General features: G+C 39.6%; 1 protein-coding gene across 1 annotated transcript in view; it reads left to right on the top strand.

Moving 5' to 3' along the window:
- The window catches only part of PCYT1B (phosphate cytidylyltransferase 1B, choline), a 108387-nt gene that overhangs the window by 55086 nt on the left and 35973 nt on the right, over nucleotides 1-17328 (top strand). The window contains exon 3 of the mRNA XM_044666823.1: nucleotides 7855-7971. Within this exon, the coding sequence (XP_044522758.1) occupies nucleotides 7855-7971 (117 nt within the window). The remainder of the gene's footprint in view (nucleotides 1-7854; nucleotides 7972-17328) is intronic.

Raw genomic sequence — 17328 nt, 5'->3', positions numbered from 1 at the left:
GAACTCTGCCCTCACTGAGCTTACATTCTTTTTTAAAAATTAATTAATGAATCAATTATAGAATATTTTTCCATGGTTCTATGATTCATGTTGTCTCCCTCCCCTCTTCCCTCCCACCTCCCAGAGCTGACAAGCAGTCCCACTAGGTTATGCATGTATTATTCTGAACTTTACATTCTAATGTCAGAGACAATACATGTAACAAAAATAAAAAGTTAATAAATACAAGTTTTGGCAAAGCAGTTAAATACAAGACATCAGCTCAGTTGGTGTAATTGGTACAGATAGCACTAGACAGGGTCTGACCACAACTAACAGCTATCTTACTCCCCCAATTCTGGCTTCCCAAGTAGGGCTTATTGGAGCCACAAACCCAAATTGAAACAAGGATCTAGAACTAGAACCCTTTCCCCAAATTGCAAAATGATGAAGACTCAAGGCAAACTCTGAGGTTGCTGCTCTCCAGTGCCTTCTATCTTTACTAATTGCTCCCTTGAATTCTATTAATATATACTGAATGCTCTTTTAAAAAAAACCCTTACCTTCAGTCTTAGAATTGCTACTGTGGGTTGATTCTAAGGCAGAAGAAGGACTAGGCAATGGGGGTTAAGTGACTTGCCCAGGGTGACAAAGCTAGGAAGTGTCTGAAGCCACATTTGAGTCCAGGACCTCCTGTTTCTAGAACTGACTTTCAATCCACTGAGCCACCCATCTGCCCCTTGCCAAGTAACTCCTGCTTCCCTGGACTGTTCTGCACTGAGGCAGAGGGGTCCTGGCAAGTATGTTGTGCATATAAGCCCCTCCCTGGGTGAGCACTCTTCTCTCCAACCCCTCAAGCATCCCCTGGTCCCTGCTATGATGAGGGACTTATGGTTTGAGATCTGTTCTCGAGTCCTACTTCTAACACTAGTTTTATGACTCTGGGTCACTGACTTAATCTATTTTAACTTCTTTTTACTCATTTGCAAAAATAAGGATAGCAATACCTGTATTTGCCTACCTCAAAAGATTTTTGTAGGACAGACAGGTAAGAGTAATGATCAGAGAGATGGACTTGAAGTTAGAAAGACCCAAATTCAAATCCTGACTCAGACTCATACTAGCAGTGGAGCCCTAAAGAAGTCTCCTAACTTCTTTAGATCTTTATCTCTAAAATGAGGATAATATCACCTACTTCATAGGGTTATTCTGAGGGTCAAATTAGATTATATACATAGAGTGCTACTATATAGGAATATATATATAAAATGATATATATTGTAAAAATATAGGTATATTCATATATAATTCGTGCTTTCTCGGTGGGTAAGGGAGGGAAGGAGGGAAAGAGATTTCATAACCAAAATTAAAATGAAATTAAAGTTTGTTTGTTTGGTTTTTAACCATCTCAGACTCAATACTGTGTATTGGTTCCATGGCAGAAGAGCGATAAGAGCCAAGTGACTTTCCCAGGGTCACACAGATAGGATATTGAAGTTTAAAAAAAGAGAGAGAAAAAAGTACTTTACAGATCTTAAAATATTCTATAAATGCAAGTTCTTTTTGTTAAAAGTACAGCCAGAAAATGTCCTAGAACTGTAATTATTATTGCTAATGTACGCTGTATACCCAGCCTCGTTTTTCCCATTGCATTTGCTAATCAGCCTTGGATCCCACTTGATAACTGAGAGCTTCTCAAGTTATATCTGAGGAAATGAAGGTCCAGAGAATATTAAGAGCATACACAAGGGCACACAGTATTTAGAAGAGCTGGGTTGATTCAAATCAAGGTTCTGTGATTCTGAGTTCCCCTTCTGTTCACTCAGCCTCCATTCCTTTTGAAGCTCTTGTCAACTCTTCCCCAGATTCACCTCTCCCCAGAAGGCAAAAGTCTCCCAGTCGGGCTCCCCACTTCTCTCTCCATTACAATCCATCCTTCACTCAGCTCCAAAATGGCAGGTCTGCTCAATTCACTCCCCACTTCCATACCCCATCTCCAGTGGCTTCCTATTGTATCCAGAATCAGATATAAAGTCCATTGTCATTTAACCTGGCCACTTCCTATCTTCCTAAATCATACCTCACTCCACACATTCTACAGTCCTGCCATAATATTCAAATTGTTTTCCTTCTCCTAGGGCACTCTAGCTTCCATTTCCATGATTCTGCAAATATCTTTTCCCCATGCCTAGAATGCTGCCAAGGGGCAGCTAAGTACTGCAGTGGATCAAGCACTGGAGCTGGAGTCAGGAAGACCTGAGTTCAAATCTAGTCTCAAATGTGCTAGCTGTTCCCCTGGGCAAGTCGCTTAATCCTGTTTGCCTTAGTTTCCTAATTTATAAAATAAATGCCTTAGTTTCCTCATTTATAAAATATAAAACTGGAGAAGGAAATAGCAAACCACTCCAAGATCTTTGCCAAGAAAACCTCCAAAAACCAAACAAAAATGCTGCCTTTTCCTATATCCAATTTTTGTAATTCCTGATTTCCTTTAAGACTTAGTTCAAGTGCTGTCATTTACAGGAGACCTTTCCTGGTCCCTCCTCTTACACTTAGTTGCCATTCACTCTGTTGTTACTTTCCATCTATTATTTTTATTTTGAACATATATATATATACATATATATATATCTTATTAGAATATAATTTCTTTGAAGACAGAAACAATTTTGGCCTTGTTTATGCATATGCATTTCAGTGCCTGACACATAGTAAGTACTTTTAAAATGATCACTGATGGATTTATTGATTTTTATTGTTGTAGTACAGTATAATATTGTATTATAGTATTATAGTATCCTCATTTGGGGGCATCCTTTCTTGAAACCTCCCCCTCAAATTAAAATAAAAAATGAAACCCTTGTAACAAATTAGCATAATCAAACAAAATGAATTCATACAGGGGTCATGTCCAAAAATGTATTTCTCTGCATTTTGTGCTCATTACTTCTCTGTATGGAGTTAGGTAACATGTTTCATCATTGGATCTCTGGCTAATTTTTGCTTTAATTAGATTTTTGTCTTTCAAAGTTTTTCTTTATAATAGTGTTCTCTTTGTATAAATAGTTCTAATTCTGCTCACTCCACTCTACATTGGTTCATACTACCCAGGATTCTTTTAAATTATCTGTTTTGTCATTTCTTATCATGCAATCTTATTATAATATCTATTATTGTAGGAATTATTATTGTTGGAAGCCAGGAAGATCTGAGCTCAAATTGAGTCTTGGGTACTTACTAGCTGAGTGATTCTGGGCAAGTCACTTAACTTCTGTTTCTTCAGTTGAAGAAAGGGGATAAGAAGGGCATCTACCTCCCAGAGCTGTGACAAACAAATGAGCATATTTTTATAAAGTGCTTAAGACAGTGCCTGGTAGATTGCAGGTGCTTTACAAATTCTTAGTACTACTGCAACTACTATTATTTGTTTAACCACCCCCCAACTGTCAATTCTCTTATTTTTTATCTTTTCTTTTCTTCTTCCACCCCGACTCCCAACATTTTAATCTTCCCTTTCTGAGGTGGAAGTTTGTTTTTGCTTGAGGATATCTCCACTCAGATATTCTCTTCTCTCAGCCCCATCCTCACTTCTCTACTTGTTAAACTTGAAGTATTTCTGCCTGAAACTCAACTCTCCTTTGCCTGTTTCAGATAAGAGTAAGGCTCATCAGATGCCCATTATTCCTACCCTTTCCTCTTTATTTATATTTTTATCTCATGCACCTTAATTATGAGAAATAGCAAAGTCTACTCCCTCTTTTTCCCTTCTACCTTTTACCCTTACAACAGAACCTCTCTACCTTCAAGGCCCCTATTTCATATAATTCCTTTAGAACCTTTAGAAGATAGTAAGGTTTTGGAAGGACACTTGTTTCTTCTTTTCCCATTAGAATGTTAGCACTGCATCATCTTAGAGATCCTTCCAGTTGTTTAGACCAGTGATGGGCAAACTTTTTAAAGAGGGGGCCAAAGGAAAGGAAATACTCATCTGTCAGTCTGTTTCTAAGGCAACTCTTTGGAAGTTTCATTGTATTGTACCTTACTCATTGTATTCGTCAGATTAGGAATAATGTTGCGAGGCCAGACAGAACATTTCAGGGTCCCCTCTCCCCCCTGCATCTTGCCCGTGGGCTGTAGTTTGCCCATCACTGGTTTAGATCAATTTACTTTTCTAGGTTTCTCTTGATCTTTGTATTTGTATTTCAAACTTAAGCTCTGATCTTTCATCAGAAAGGTTTAAAAAAATCTTTTATTCCACTAAAGAACCTTACCTACTCCCCCTCCTTTTAGAGTAAACTCTTCCTAGGTGTAAACTTCTGTATTTTGTTCTTTGGAATACTTCATCCCAAATATAATGGATAGAATGCCAGGCCTGGAGGTAGTAAGACTTGAGTATAAATCCAGCCTCAGACACTTACTAGCTGTGTGACCCTGGGCAAGTCATTTAACCCTATTTGCCTCAGTTTCCTCTTCTGGAAAATGAGCTGAAGAAGAAATGGCAAACCACTCCAGTATCTTTGCCAAGAAAACTCCCAATAAGGTTTCAGTTGGATACAACTGAAATAACTGAACAACAACCACGACAATAATTTTAAGGTTTTTTCTAGTTTAAAATGAGAAGCTGTCAGGTCTTATGTAACGCTCACTGTAGTTCTTTGGTACCTGAATAGACGCTTTCTAGATGAAGCATTTTTACCACATTTTTTTCCTGAATATATAAGCTCTGCAGTTTGCTTATGACATTACTGGGGCTTTTCCTTTTAGGGTTCCTTTTATGAGGTGATTGGTGGATTCTTTCTTTTTTCACTTTGTCCTCTTGTTCTACTACATCTAGGCAGAGTTGATTTATGATTTCTTGAAATAGGGTCCAGACTTTTTCCTTGTGGACAGTCTATCTTTTCTTTTGAGTCTCTACTTACAGGTTTTAGAGAGTTTGATTTGCAAAACTTTGGATATTACTTGGTGTTTTCTTTGATTTCCTCATCTCTTCAGCTTTAATTCCTGAATTAGGACTTTGTGCCAGGGTAAGGCTCTGACCCCCTGATACAAATTTGGGTGTTGGATGGGTGATGGGGGCCTTTCTTGGTCTTCCTATCTATCTCCTAAGTTCTTATGCTGACCTCTACCTCCTAAGTTTAATTTCCTTATAGATCTGTGCAATTCAAAATGCTAGAAATCCAGAGCCCACTCTGGCATCTCAGTAGAGAGCATTAAGAACCTCAGATCCCTTGTTCTAGTTTAGGCGCTGTGGTACCATGTTGGCCCAAGGGGTCAACACTGTGCTAGTCCCTGCTACTGGTCAAGGTTTTCAACCCAGAGCCTAAAAGCCTGCATGTGTCTCATCTCTGGTTGGACATGGGTTGGCTTTGTTCCAGGGGCGCCCTTTCTCATGGCCTGCAGGTAGTTCTATGAATGACATCACTTACTGCTGTTTCTCCTTGAATTTCTTGATCATTATTCATTGTTGTAAACTTCAGCGGTTTGCTAGAGTCCATATACATAGGAGTTGGTGGCCTGCCTCCTGTTGAGACAACTATCTTGGCAAGATGAGGTAGGAAAGGAAGCTCCCTCCCTTACACTTCTATAGAATGTAAATACTTTGATTTTTGTTTTTAGGTAGCATTTGCACAATTATCTCTGTTTTGCCTAAATGTATTCTTAGATTCCAGGACATAAATGAAACAAAGAACTGCTCTGCACAGGTTGGTTTATACAATACCCAACAGGATTCCTTGTGCCAATGAGCATATAGTAATTGCTATTTATACAATATTCAATGAACCAGAAAAATAAAATAAGCTGAATTTTTTCCCACTTCACAGTTTGGGACTGTTGACCCCTAGAATCAAAGAAATATTAAATTGTACTCAATATTATTTTGGAATTAAGTATATTTTAATATATCCCAAATATTTAAAAACTGGTCATCCATGTTGGGTGTACATGGTAATTCCAAATTAATTGGAATGTTTAACTCACTAGAAATCTCCTGACCTTAATGATTGTGAATATGCAGGAATTTTCTGCAATTACTCTTTTGATAATGCCATTTTGAGGGTGGAAAGGATGTTATGCTATCATATTATTTCTTTTCTTATTTTTCAAACACCAGTGGACTAACCAGGTTTGAGAAACTCTGAAGTTGAGGGTCGTGATTGTTAATCCTGGTTATATAGTGCCTTAAGGACATTTTTATTTACCCAAATGGACATTATAGAGTTCCCAAAATATTTTAATTCACTTTGACATAAAACATGAATATATCCTTTATGATTTTAAATTTAGTATAGAAAATCACATCAACCACGGGATCATTATTCAACATTCAAAAAATTGAGAGCCTGTGTTCCAAATTAGGATGTAGCTTTATACATATTATTATGTATCTTTATATATATTATTTTTCCTCCTCCTTGCTTTCCTTGCTTCCTGAATTATTTCATCACAATGACTTCCAACCAAAAGTAAAAACTCACAAACCCGCCTAATTTTCACCCCATCTTCCCTGATAAATATACCTGTGTCTAAATATTAGAGTGAACATTTTTTTAATCAAAATCAAAATGAATGAGACTATTGGAATCAAGAGTACTTTGCTAGTTAGTATCATTTTGCAAAGTAGTTTCTGTTTTGAATGATCAATTTGTTCATACAGAAAAATCTTGTGAAGTCACAAGAAGAATCTGAAGCCACTGCTATTCCCCAAGTGACTTGCTATTCTAGGATTTGCTCTTAAAGATATTGAACAGTCTAAATCTAGTTAATTCAATATTCTTTCGCCCATCTCTTGTGTTCTAAATTAATTAGATCGTATTGCATCTAGAAAGAATTGTATAAAGTCTAAGGCTATCACATCATTAACTTGAAGATGGCATTGTTCTTTTGAGAACACTGTTCTAATCACATGGCCTTCTTCCAGTGCTTAGGAGAAAAAATGCTTCTACTTGATTTTTTAGGAAGTGGTTTGTTCCTATTCAGGTATAGATGGAGGAGAGGACGGAAAAGTGAGACTAATGAACACTGGACAAAAGGAGGTGGACCTTAGAAACCATTCCTGTTCTTCATCTGTCCCCTTCTATCATTTTAGCTCCAACTTTGTCCTCCTCCTCCCCTTGCCTCAATTCTGAGTTGAAAACTAGAATCTACAACTACTAAAAATTAGGAAAACAAAGATAGTAATGTATTGTTCTTTGACTTAGGATCCTAGATCTAAATCCAGAAGGGATATCTTTGACCCTGAAGCCAGTAATCTTTCCACTATATCACATCACCTCTCCTGTTGACTAAAAATTGTGTGTTCTCATTTTGTTCCCACCTGTGCTGTTTATAACACTAATTTTTAAAAACAAAGCCTAAATGCTGATATTTAAATTGGAAAGCTCAATGAAGATAAAGGTTCTATCTTCTTCAAGAAAACCTTTACACCGGCATAAAAGGATACATGTGGGAGTGTACCTGCTTAAGGAGGGTGCCCAGACCAGCCATCTAATCCTCCTACAAGATCCATCCCTCAGCCCAGGAACTCACTCTTCATGAGCATCCTCTGTGCATGTAGGGCCCCTCTGATGGGAGGAAATTGGCAGCAGCTCCTCCCAGAGCCTCCTTCTCCCAGAGTGCCTGTGAGCACCACCTCCTCTCCCCCCCTGGCTGGCCCCTTGTGGACATCCCCATCCTCCGGCTGCCAGGGCACCTTCCCTTCCCCTCCAGGCTTCCAGCTTCCTTTTGGGTGTTGGTTTGGCTCTTTCTCTTTCCTCCTTATATTCCCAGCACTAAGCACAGTGCTGGCACATAGTAGGGGCTTAGTAGATATTTATTGACTTACTCCTAAATATTATTTTCCCTATTTCTGATGACTGCGTTTCCTTCCCTCCACAGTTGACAGACCTGTTAGAGTGTATGCAGATGGAATATTCGACCTCTTCCACTCTGGCCATGCTAGAGCGCTTATGCAAGCTAAAACGTTGTTTCCCAACAGCTACTTGCTAGTAGGAGGTAAGACCTTCGCTTTCCTTTCATCCCCTTATCTAGTTCCTAAGAGATTTCCTGAAATAAAATAAAACAAAATAAAATAAAATATCATTATACTTTTAATTCAGACCACACAGCAATGGTAATAATTTCTGCCCTGAGTTCTTCTGACCAATGTATGAAGAGAAAATAGTAGATACCATCCATTTTTCAGGGCCCTGGAAGGCTAAGAGCAACAATTCCTTTCTCCATGAAATTCAGGCCTAATCTTTCATTTCTGGGAGGAGTTGCGGCCAGGTAAATTTAATCCAGTTGTTTACTTAGGAAACCGGGAGAAGAATCAGAACAGTCTCTGTCTTCTCCGCACATTTAATAGAATGCTATGTGCAGAGGGAGCGTTTAATAAAAAAATTTGAATTCAATCGCAGATTTTTGCAAAGTATATCCGAGTCAATCAGAGAAAGAGATCTGGATATTGCATGGGAGGCCAGTCTGAACGGACTCACGTGGGAGGGGGAGGAAGAGTCTCTCTACTAAATCCCTAAGTCCTCTCCTCAAAGGATCTCGGCTCTTCTTTTTAAATGAATGCTCTTAGTTCGCCAGGTGTGTATTAAACATCCTCTCGGAGCCAGGCACTGAGCTTACAAAGATGAAAATGAAACCTCCCTTAGGAGCTTACACACTTGAGTAGAATAACGAGACCCAAATAAGTAAATAACAAAATATATCGTTCACTTGCCACCACCTCTGTGACCCCATTTGGGATTTTCTTGGCAAAGATCCTGGAGTGGTTTGCCATTTCCTTCTCTGGGTCATTTTTACAGATGAGGAAAATGAGGCAAACAGGGTTAAATGACTTGCCTGGGGTCACACAGCTAGTGTCTGAGGCAGGATTTGATCTCAAGCCTACCTGACTCCAGGCCTGGCCTTCTATTCATTGGGCCGCCTGACTGCCACAAAATAGACAGAAGGTAACTTGGGGGAAGGGGAAGGACTAGGAATAAGGGTAGGTTCCTAATCCGATCCTAGGCTGAGAGTTTGAGGCAAGGCGGGGAGCATCCGGGCCTGGGAGCCCGTCTGGGCAAAGGCATAGAGGCTGGTGAGGAACCTGCTAACAGACCAGCTTGGCCGGAACAGCGCCACATTGAAGTGAGATGCCTGGGAGGAAAGTGTGGGCAGCAGGGGGCGCCGGGGAGCTAGCCAGCCATCCGGGGCTACAGCATCCCTATTCACTATGCCCCTACGGTACTGGGGCTTCTCCTCCCGCTGCCGCGTGGCTTGGCGTTTATTTTCTTTTTCTTTTTCTTTTTTTTAATTTAAAAAAATTTTCTCTATGAAATTGTACTTTTGTTGTTTTTAAAAATTGTTTATTTTATTTTGTTTTGTAAATATTACATGATTCATTTTTTCCTCCTCCCCTCCTCCCTCCACCCCTCCCAGAGCCCATAAGCAATTCCACTGAGCTTGTACAAATGTTATCATTTGATACCTATTTATTTCCACATTCTTCTTTTTTTTTTTAAACCCTTACCTTCTATCTTAGAGTTAATACTGTGTATTAGTTCCAAGGCAGAAGAGTGGTAAGGGCTAGGCAATGGGGGTTAAGTGACTTGCCCAGGGTCACACAGCTAGGAAGTATCTGGGGCACATTTGAACCCAGGATTTCCTGTCTCCAAGATTGGCTCTCAGTCCCCTGAACCTTTCGCTGTCCCCCATGGCTTGGCTTTTAAAAGCCAAGCAAGAAGCAGAGCTATAGCCAAAGAAAAGAATAATGCCTGCTTTTCTTTTCTTGCAGTCCTTGCTCTTAAAGCCTTGCAATTTTATCTCTTTTGTTGTTGGTTTTTAAGTGATTTTTCTGCCCTGTCTGACTCTCCACGATCCTGTTTGGAGTTTTCTTGTCAGAGAGGAATTCCAAGTTTGCCACTTCCTCTCCAGCTCATTTTACAAATGAGGAACTAAAGGCAAACAGGGTTAAATGACTTGCCCAAGGTCACATAGCTACAGTCTGATCCAGATTTGAACTCATGATTTAAGGACCAGAACTCTATTCATTGTGCCTAATTTATCCCTAGAAATATCTGAATCCCAAATTTATTGCCGGGATCATTTATCATTTTGTTGAATTCTTTGAAATTAGCCCCTGCATCCCCTGATTCATCACTCCAGAATGAAGATCACTCTCTCTTCCCTTTATCTGTGAGGCTTTTCTAGAATACATCCACATTTTAGCACTTATGTTGATCAACAGCTTTTTCTACTTAAGAATTATCTACTTATGGGGGCAGCTGGGTGGCTCAGTGGATTGAGAGCCAGGCCTAGAGATGGGAGGTTCTGGATTCAAATCTGACCTCAGACACTTCCTAGCTGTGTGACCCTGGGCAAGTCACTTAACTCCCATTGCTTGGTCCTTACCACTCTTCTGCCTTGGAACCAATATGCAGTATTGATTCTAAGATGGAAGATAAGGGTTAAAAAAAAAGAATTACCTACTTATGAAACAAAGCCAACATTTAAAAGGAGGGTAAATGCCTCTCAATCTGAGAGGAAAAGTAGTGGAGAGAACATAAAATAATAAAGTGATCCCCCGAATAATTAACCCTGGTTTGGAGAGAGAGAGAAAGGGGAAGAGTGGAAAGTTACCCATTCCTCTTCACTGCCCTCTGTATTAGCAGCACAAGATTTGTCCTGGACTTGATTTCTACTCTCAGCTTCCTCACTGCCCTGGCTCAGGACTCCCCACAGCCACCCGTAATCTCCCATCTGTTCTCTGTGGCATCTACTTCTTCCTCCTTGGCTTCCACATCTCCATATCCTGACCACAAGTCCCCTTCTCCAAGGTCAGGGTCAAGAGCCCTCTGGGGACTTGGCACTCAGGTCAAATCTGAAATTTCCTGAGTTTAGAGAACACAGGAAAGGAGACAGCCATTACTCTCCCCTATTCTGCTCTCCCCGACATTTTGCTTTTTTTTTTTTAAACCCTTACCTTCTGTCAGTATATACAAGACAGAAAAGTGGCAAGGGTTAGGTAATCCTAGTTTTGGACTTGACCAGATCACACAGCTAGGAAGCGTCTGAAGTCAAATTTGAACCCAGAACTTTCACTCAATTAATCCCAATGGCCTATCTTACCACTTTTCTGCCTTGGAACCAGTACTTAGTATTGATTCTAAGATGGAAGGTAAGAGAAGGAAGGAAGGAAGGAAGGAAGGAAGGAAGGAAGGAAGGAAGGAATGGAGGGAGGAAGGAAGGAATGGAGGGAGGAAGGAAGGAAGGAAGGAAGGAATGGAGGGAGGGAGGAAGGAAGGAGAGAGAGAAAGAGAAAAAGAAAGGAAGGAAGTAAAGAAAGGAAGGAAGGGAGACAGGGAGGGAGGGAAGGAGAGAGGAAAGGAAGAAGGAGAGAGAGAAAGAATGAGGAAAGGAAGGAAGGAAGGGAAGAAGGGAGGGAGGGAGGAAGGATAAAAGAAAGAAAGAGGAAGGGAGGGAGAAAGGAGAAAGAGAAAGAAGGAAGGAAAAAAGAAAGAAAGATAGCCCATAAAATAGAAATGTGTGTGCACATACATACACTTTCTTACACAGATCTGTAATTTTGAGGTAGTGTGGATACTACCCCTAACCACTTAGATTTTAATCTCTTCCCTCCCCTAGGAGATAGTTTCAAGAGGCATGGGTTTAAGTGGTGAGTCTCTCTCTTTTCTAATCATAAAAGGAAAAGCAAAGGGTGAAAGGGAAAGTTATGATAAGAAAGAAATGGGGAACAATGGGGAGCGATTTAACTCATTATCAAGGGATGAAAGGGATGAAACATTTATATAAACAAAGAAGAGTAAAGGAGCCACATACCTCTTGAACTTCTCTTTGAACTGATACAGAATGTAGTCAGCAGGAGAACAATTTATACTATAATGACAACATTGTAAAAATGAACAATTTTGAAAGATTTTAGGAACTCTGAGCAACAACACAGTGAATAACTACATTCTACTCTGGAATCAGAGGACCAGGGTTCAAATCCTACTTCCCAGGCTTGCTACCTGTATAGCAGATCCAGTCACTGAATTTGTTGGGGTCTTCTCCTGAAAGTGATTGGACTAAAAAAGCCTCTGAGGTCCCTTCCAGCTTTAGATCTAAGATTCTCTGAACTATTTGTTAAATAGCCGGTACCATGCTGGGTCCTGAGAGAATCCAAAGACAGAAATGAAACTGTCCCTGCCTTGCATTCTACTAGGCTAATCCTTCTTCCTCTCAACAAGAGCAGACAACTGGAAATGTGATCTTCAGGAAAGAAACAGGCTTCACTTGAGATAATTATATGAAGGAAAGCAGGTCTCTGGGGACTAGGATCTCTGGTGTGAGGACCTAATACCCTAACACCCAGCTCTCACCTGTAGCTCCAAGAAGCTGTAGCAGGTGCGAAGAATACACCCTGATAGAACCTTCTCAGGGCAGGCTAAACCAGGTAATGGATGAACCTCAAACCCATTGGTGAATTAGGAGGGATGTTGACTCCAGGCATGCGAAGACTTCTGTGTGTGCAATGTGTCCATGAGAACAATTGTCCAAACGGCCATGAAGGTGGCTGAAGCAGGTGCTGTGGAGCACTTAGAATTTGGCCAGAGGTGGAAGATACCAACGACATCCACTGCATCCTGGGCCATCCATAGTGTTCTGACTTTGGTCTTGCATTGGGCTTGGATAATTCTGCAAGAGAAAGTGGGACTTATGACTTTGTGTAACTCTGCCTCCCTTAAATCCAATTAAATTAAATCCAATTCAAGTGCAAGTCAAGATGTCACCAGCAATGCCATTGGTCCCCTTAAAAAGCGAAGGACAAACAACGTGTGTGTGTGTGGGGGAGGGGTTTGGGTAGGTTTTTTTTTTTTAGCATTTGTGTAACTTGTATGTGCCTATACTTATGGAAAGACAAGGGTACAAAGAGTAGGAGAGAAAGACAAAAAGAGAGACAAAACCAAAGACAGAACTACCATGAATGGCATAGCATTCATTGTGCTGGGCTTTATTAAAGTTAGAAAGACCCAAATTCAAATTTTGCTTCTAGGGGGAAGCTGGGTGGTTCAATGGATTAAAAGCCAGGCCCAGAGACGGGAGGTCCTAGGTTCAAATCTGGCCTCAGACACTTCCTAGCTGTGTGACCCTGGGTAAGTCACTATGCCTAGCCCTTACCACCCTTCTGCCTTGGAACCAACACACAGTATTAATTCCAAGATGGAAGGTAAGGGTTTTAAAAAAATAAAATAAAGCTTGCTTCTAGCTCTTACTATCTGAGTGACTCTCCTTTTCTATGAGTTTCAAACAATTCTGTAATTTATTGATTCAGACAGAGATTACATTTTCATCAGTGGACAAACTTGCCATATTGGGAGTTTCTTATCCTGCCACAGTGATCTTTAACATATGTATATGTAATCTGTAGCCTAGATCCTTGAGGTTTGGGCTTATACAGATTAGATTTTATCTTGGGGAGGGGGGGAAATCTATAATATATCAAAAAAAGAAGACCTAGGTTCAAATCTCAGAGCTGATGCTTAATACTAGAGGAGTGAGTCATTTAACTTAACAGGCCCTTGGTTGCCTTATTGTAAAGTAAAAAATTATGCTAATAAATATTTGTTGAATAACTGGCCAACTGGATAGTTTCTGAGGTCCCTTCCAACTCCTAAAGTATAATCTCAGAATGCAGCTTGTATCCAAGTTTTGATGGATAAGATTCAAAGGGCCCCCCTTCCCTTCTCAGGTCCCGTATAAGCATTCAAGATAATGTTGTATATTTTACAGCCAGTCAATAAACTTTTATTAGATGCCACCTACGTGCAAGGCTCTCTACTAAGTAGTACTGGGGATACACACAAAAGCAAAAGACAGTCCTTGCCCTCAAGAAGTTACAATTTAATAGGGGAAGACAATTTGCAAAAGGAAGAAGAAAAGGGGGAATGGAGAAGGTACTTACTGGCAAGGGATGATGGAGAAGTCCAGAGGAATACATACAGCAAGTTGAGAAATGAAAAATGATCTTTATTTTACTCCATAGATAATGCAGAAGAAGCAAACACCTTTCACAGAAGCACATAAACAATGCTGGGAAAACAAAACAAAACAGAAAAAGCAAACCAACACATAAAGGAACTTCATTCATATTGAAGAAAATATTCACTGTATAAAGGAATGCTTTCTTTCATTTCTCGGTCCTCAGCCATATTTTTAAGCAATATTTGGGCCATTTTAACCAGTATCTATTTTTTTCACTTAAGCCATCGAATATCAAATTATTGAGCACAATACATATTGACTTAGTTTAGGGACTCCTGTCAAATTCTTTAAAAAATTCTCTACTTCTTCAGCAATGTGCAGAAGAAAGGGTGGTCTGCCAGATTTGGAATGAGCAGACTGAGAAGGCTAACAATTTCTTCCCAGACAGTCCGACTATAGACAAGACATTTATTCTCTCTGAACCCCAGTTTCCTCATCTGTAAAATGGGAATAGCCAATCTCCCAGAGCTGCGGTAAAGGTCATATGAGATAATGCATGTAAAGTGTTTTGCAAACACTTGCTGTGTGTCATCTGCTATTATCTTCTGAAACAGATGTTGTTAGGCAAGTTGTAATTATCTTCATGATTATCTCCGCTTCTGCTCATTATGAGTGCTGCAAAGTTGATGACTAACTATGCCATAAAATTATATTTCTCATTCCCTTTGGGAATATGATGAAACCAATTCTCCCAACTCCACTGGCGACCTCTCTGAGGAGATTCTCAGAGTTCTTTCTCCATTTAGCTGTGCATCCCTTACTTGGGCCAGTAGCCTGATTAGGATTGTAGGTCATCCCAAAGTTAACAACAACAAAAAAAGTTTACCTGGTCAGAGCTTAGAAAGGACATTCATCAAGGGCACTCTGGTGGTAAGCTTGGGCAGACCTACTCTTCTGTTTCCATGTAGTAAGGGTAGCATAATCTCAATGAGAACTTCTATGTGAGCAGAGCTCTAAAAGACATCATCATCAACATGAAGGACAAAGACAAGGTGAACTAGAAAAGGAGATGGCCTGGCCACGCAATAATGACTAATATTTAAGTAGTGCTTTTAAAAAAATAAAATATGTATGTATACATATATGTGTGTGCATAAATGCACATGTCCTGCACATAGTTAGATAAACAGACACACAGGTTTTCCCAACCACAACTTTAGGGATTTCAGAGACCTCCTGAATATGTAAGTGACTCTTCAGCAAAACTAAATGACAGAGACATTGAAGTAGAAAAGGAAAAGTCTTGAAATACCAAACAGCTATTTCCTTCACCAGAGAAAGGATGGAAGAATTGAATAGCTCAGTGGCTAATTAAGGAGACAATGGACTTGCTTTCCTACCTTGGTCCCTACTCACTCATCTGGGGTTTGGATAAGATTGAATTGAGACAAATCATCTTAGATGAAGGGTTCTTAACTTGAGTCCAAGGACCCCATGGATATATCTTAGGGGACCTTTGAATGGAAAAAAATTACATCTTGATTTGAATATGGTAATATGTATTTAATGTTTAATCATTAAAAAAACAGTATTCTGAAAAGGGTTTCACCAGACTGTCAGAGGGGTCTATGGACCCCCCCCCACCAATGTTAAGAACCAATACCCCAAGGTAAAGTGGTTTATGGAGGGAAAGGGCTTTTGAACCAGTAATAGTTTAGCAAAATACCTCAGTTTCCTCATCTGTAAAATAAATGAAGTAGACGGGGGTGACCTCTAAAGTCCCTTCCAACTTTAAATTTATGGTCCTATAAATGTTCACTTGCACTTTATAGACCCTCTTTAAAATGACACACTTTAGACATAGATGCATTTTGGTTTCTATATATATTTCCATTTTATTTTGTCCATCCTCCAAATAAAAGACTAGCCTGATAACTTCTGCCTCAACTTATCAGGTAACCCTGAAACAGTTCCTTCTGTTGACTCAATTTTGAGATCATGTCCTTAGTGTTTTGTGATTTAGGGTCATTTTCTGTTGTCTGATTATACTATGAAATCCATTTTTGTTATTCAGACCATAGAGGTGATTCCACCATTTTGAATTTCTGCTTTTTAAAAATCCATATTGCAATTAGTAGGATCATATGACACTCTATTACTGCCACCTAGTGGTCTTGTTACCCCAATTGTAAATAACTACATTTTCTACCAACATTTGGTCTTATCCACATTCAAACTGTGCTTCATTTGAAGACTACACACCTACAGCCCTTTGAGTATGTCTTTTCCCTTTTAGATTTCTGCTAGAGCTGAATTCTTGTTCTTCCTGGGCAGAATGCTTTCAAGGCTTGAGTAGATGAGGACATTCCATCCTGTTCCCTACCTCTTTTATTTTTTTAATATAATTTTTATTTTATTTCTTAAACATTTTTTCCTTGGTTGCATGATCCATATTCTCTCCCTCCCCTCTTCCCTTCTTCCTCCCAGAGCTAACAAGCAATTTCACTGGGTTATACATGTATTATCACTCAAAATCTATTTCTATATTATTTATTTTTGTAATTGAGTAATCTTTTAAAAACCAAAACCCTAAACCCTTTACCTGTATAAACAAGTGATAAATTGATATGTTTTCTTCTGTTCACACACCTTTTAGCTACATTCTACTAGCTCAGAATATTTTATTTTGAACTTGAACAGCAGTGCCTTAAAGCATGTGTGACTTAGGTTAGACCACAGAATATAATATGTTTAAGTCCAAAAGGAATTCTAGAGAATTGTCATATGACCAGAATGGAAGCACCATATTGACCGTGGGTACTTGTGTTACTTTTATCCTTTTAAAATGTACCATGGCATCTATGGAGAAGTAAATGGGAAACCACTCCAGTATCTTTGTCAAGAAAACCCCAAATGGGGTCACAAAGAGTTGGTCATGACTAATCAACTAAACGAAAGCAAATGGCATCTTTAGAAACTATAACTGTTAAGGGCATTTACTTGTGCAGCTGTTCCATAAAGCAACTTCTAGTGCAGTGGTTCCCAAACTTTTTTGGCCTACTGCCAACTTTCCAGAAAAAATATTACTTAGCCCCCTGGAAATTAATTTTTAAAAAAATTTAAATAGCAATTAATAGGAAAGATAAATGCACCTGTGGCCATCACCACCTATCTGGATTTCTGAAGCACCCACCAGGGGGCGGTAGTGCCCACTTTGGGAATCACTGCTCTAGTGTGTTGCAGAACGGCCAACTCTTTGCTTAGCCTTGTCTCAGAAGTGACCAAAACTAAAAGTGTTCTGTTTCACTTATCACATGCCAATGAGTGCTGAGGCAAATATGACTCGTCTAAGAAAACAGGCAAAGCTATCTAATTTTACCATGTTTAGGACTTCTA

Source organism: Gracilinanus agilis, chromosome 3 (assembly GCF_016433145.1).
Source record: "Gracilinanus agilis isolate LMUSP501 chromosome 3, AgileGrace, whole genome shotgun sequence".
In the NCBI taxonomy this organism is placed as follows: domain Eukaryota; kingdom Metazoa; phylum Chordata; class Mammalia; order Didelphimorphia; family Didelphidae; genus Gracilinanus; species Gracilinanus agilis.
This window is presented reverse-complemented; position numbering and strand designations above follow the sequence as displayed.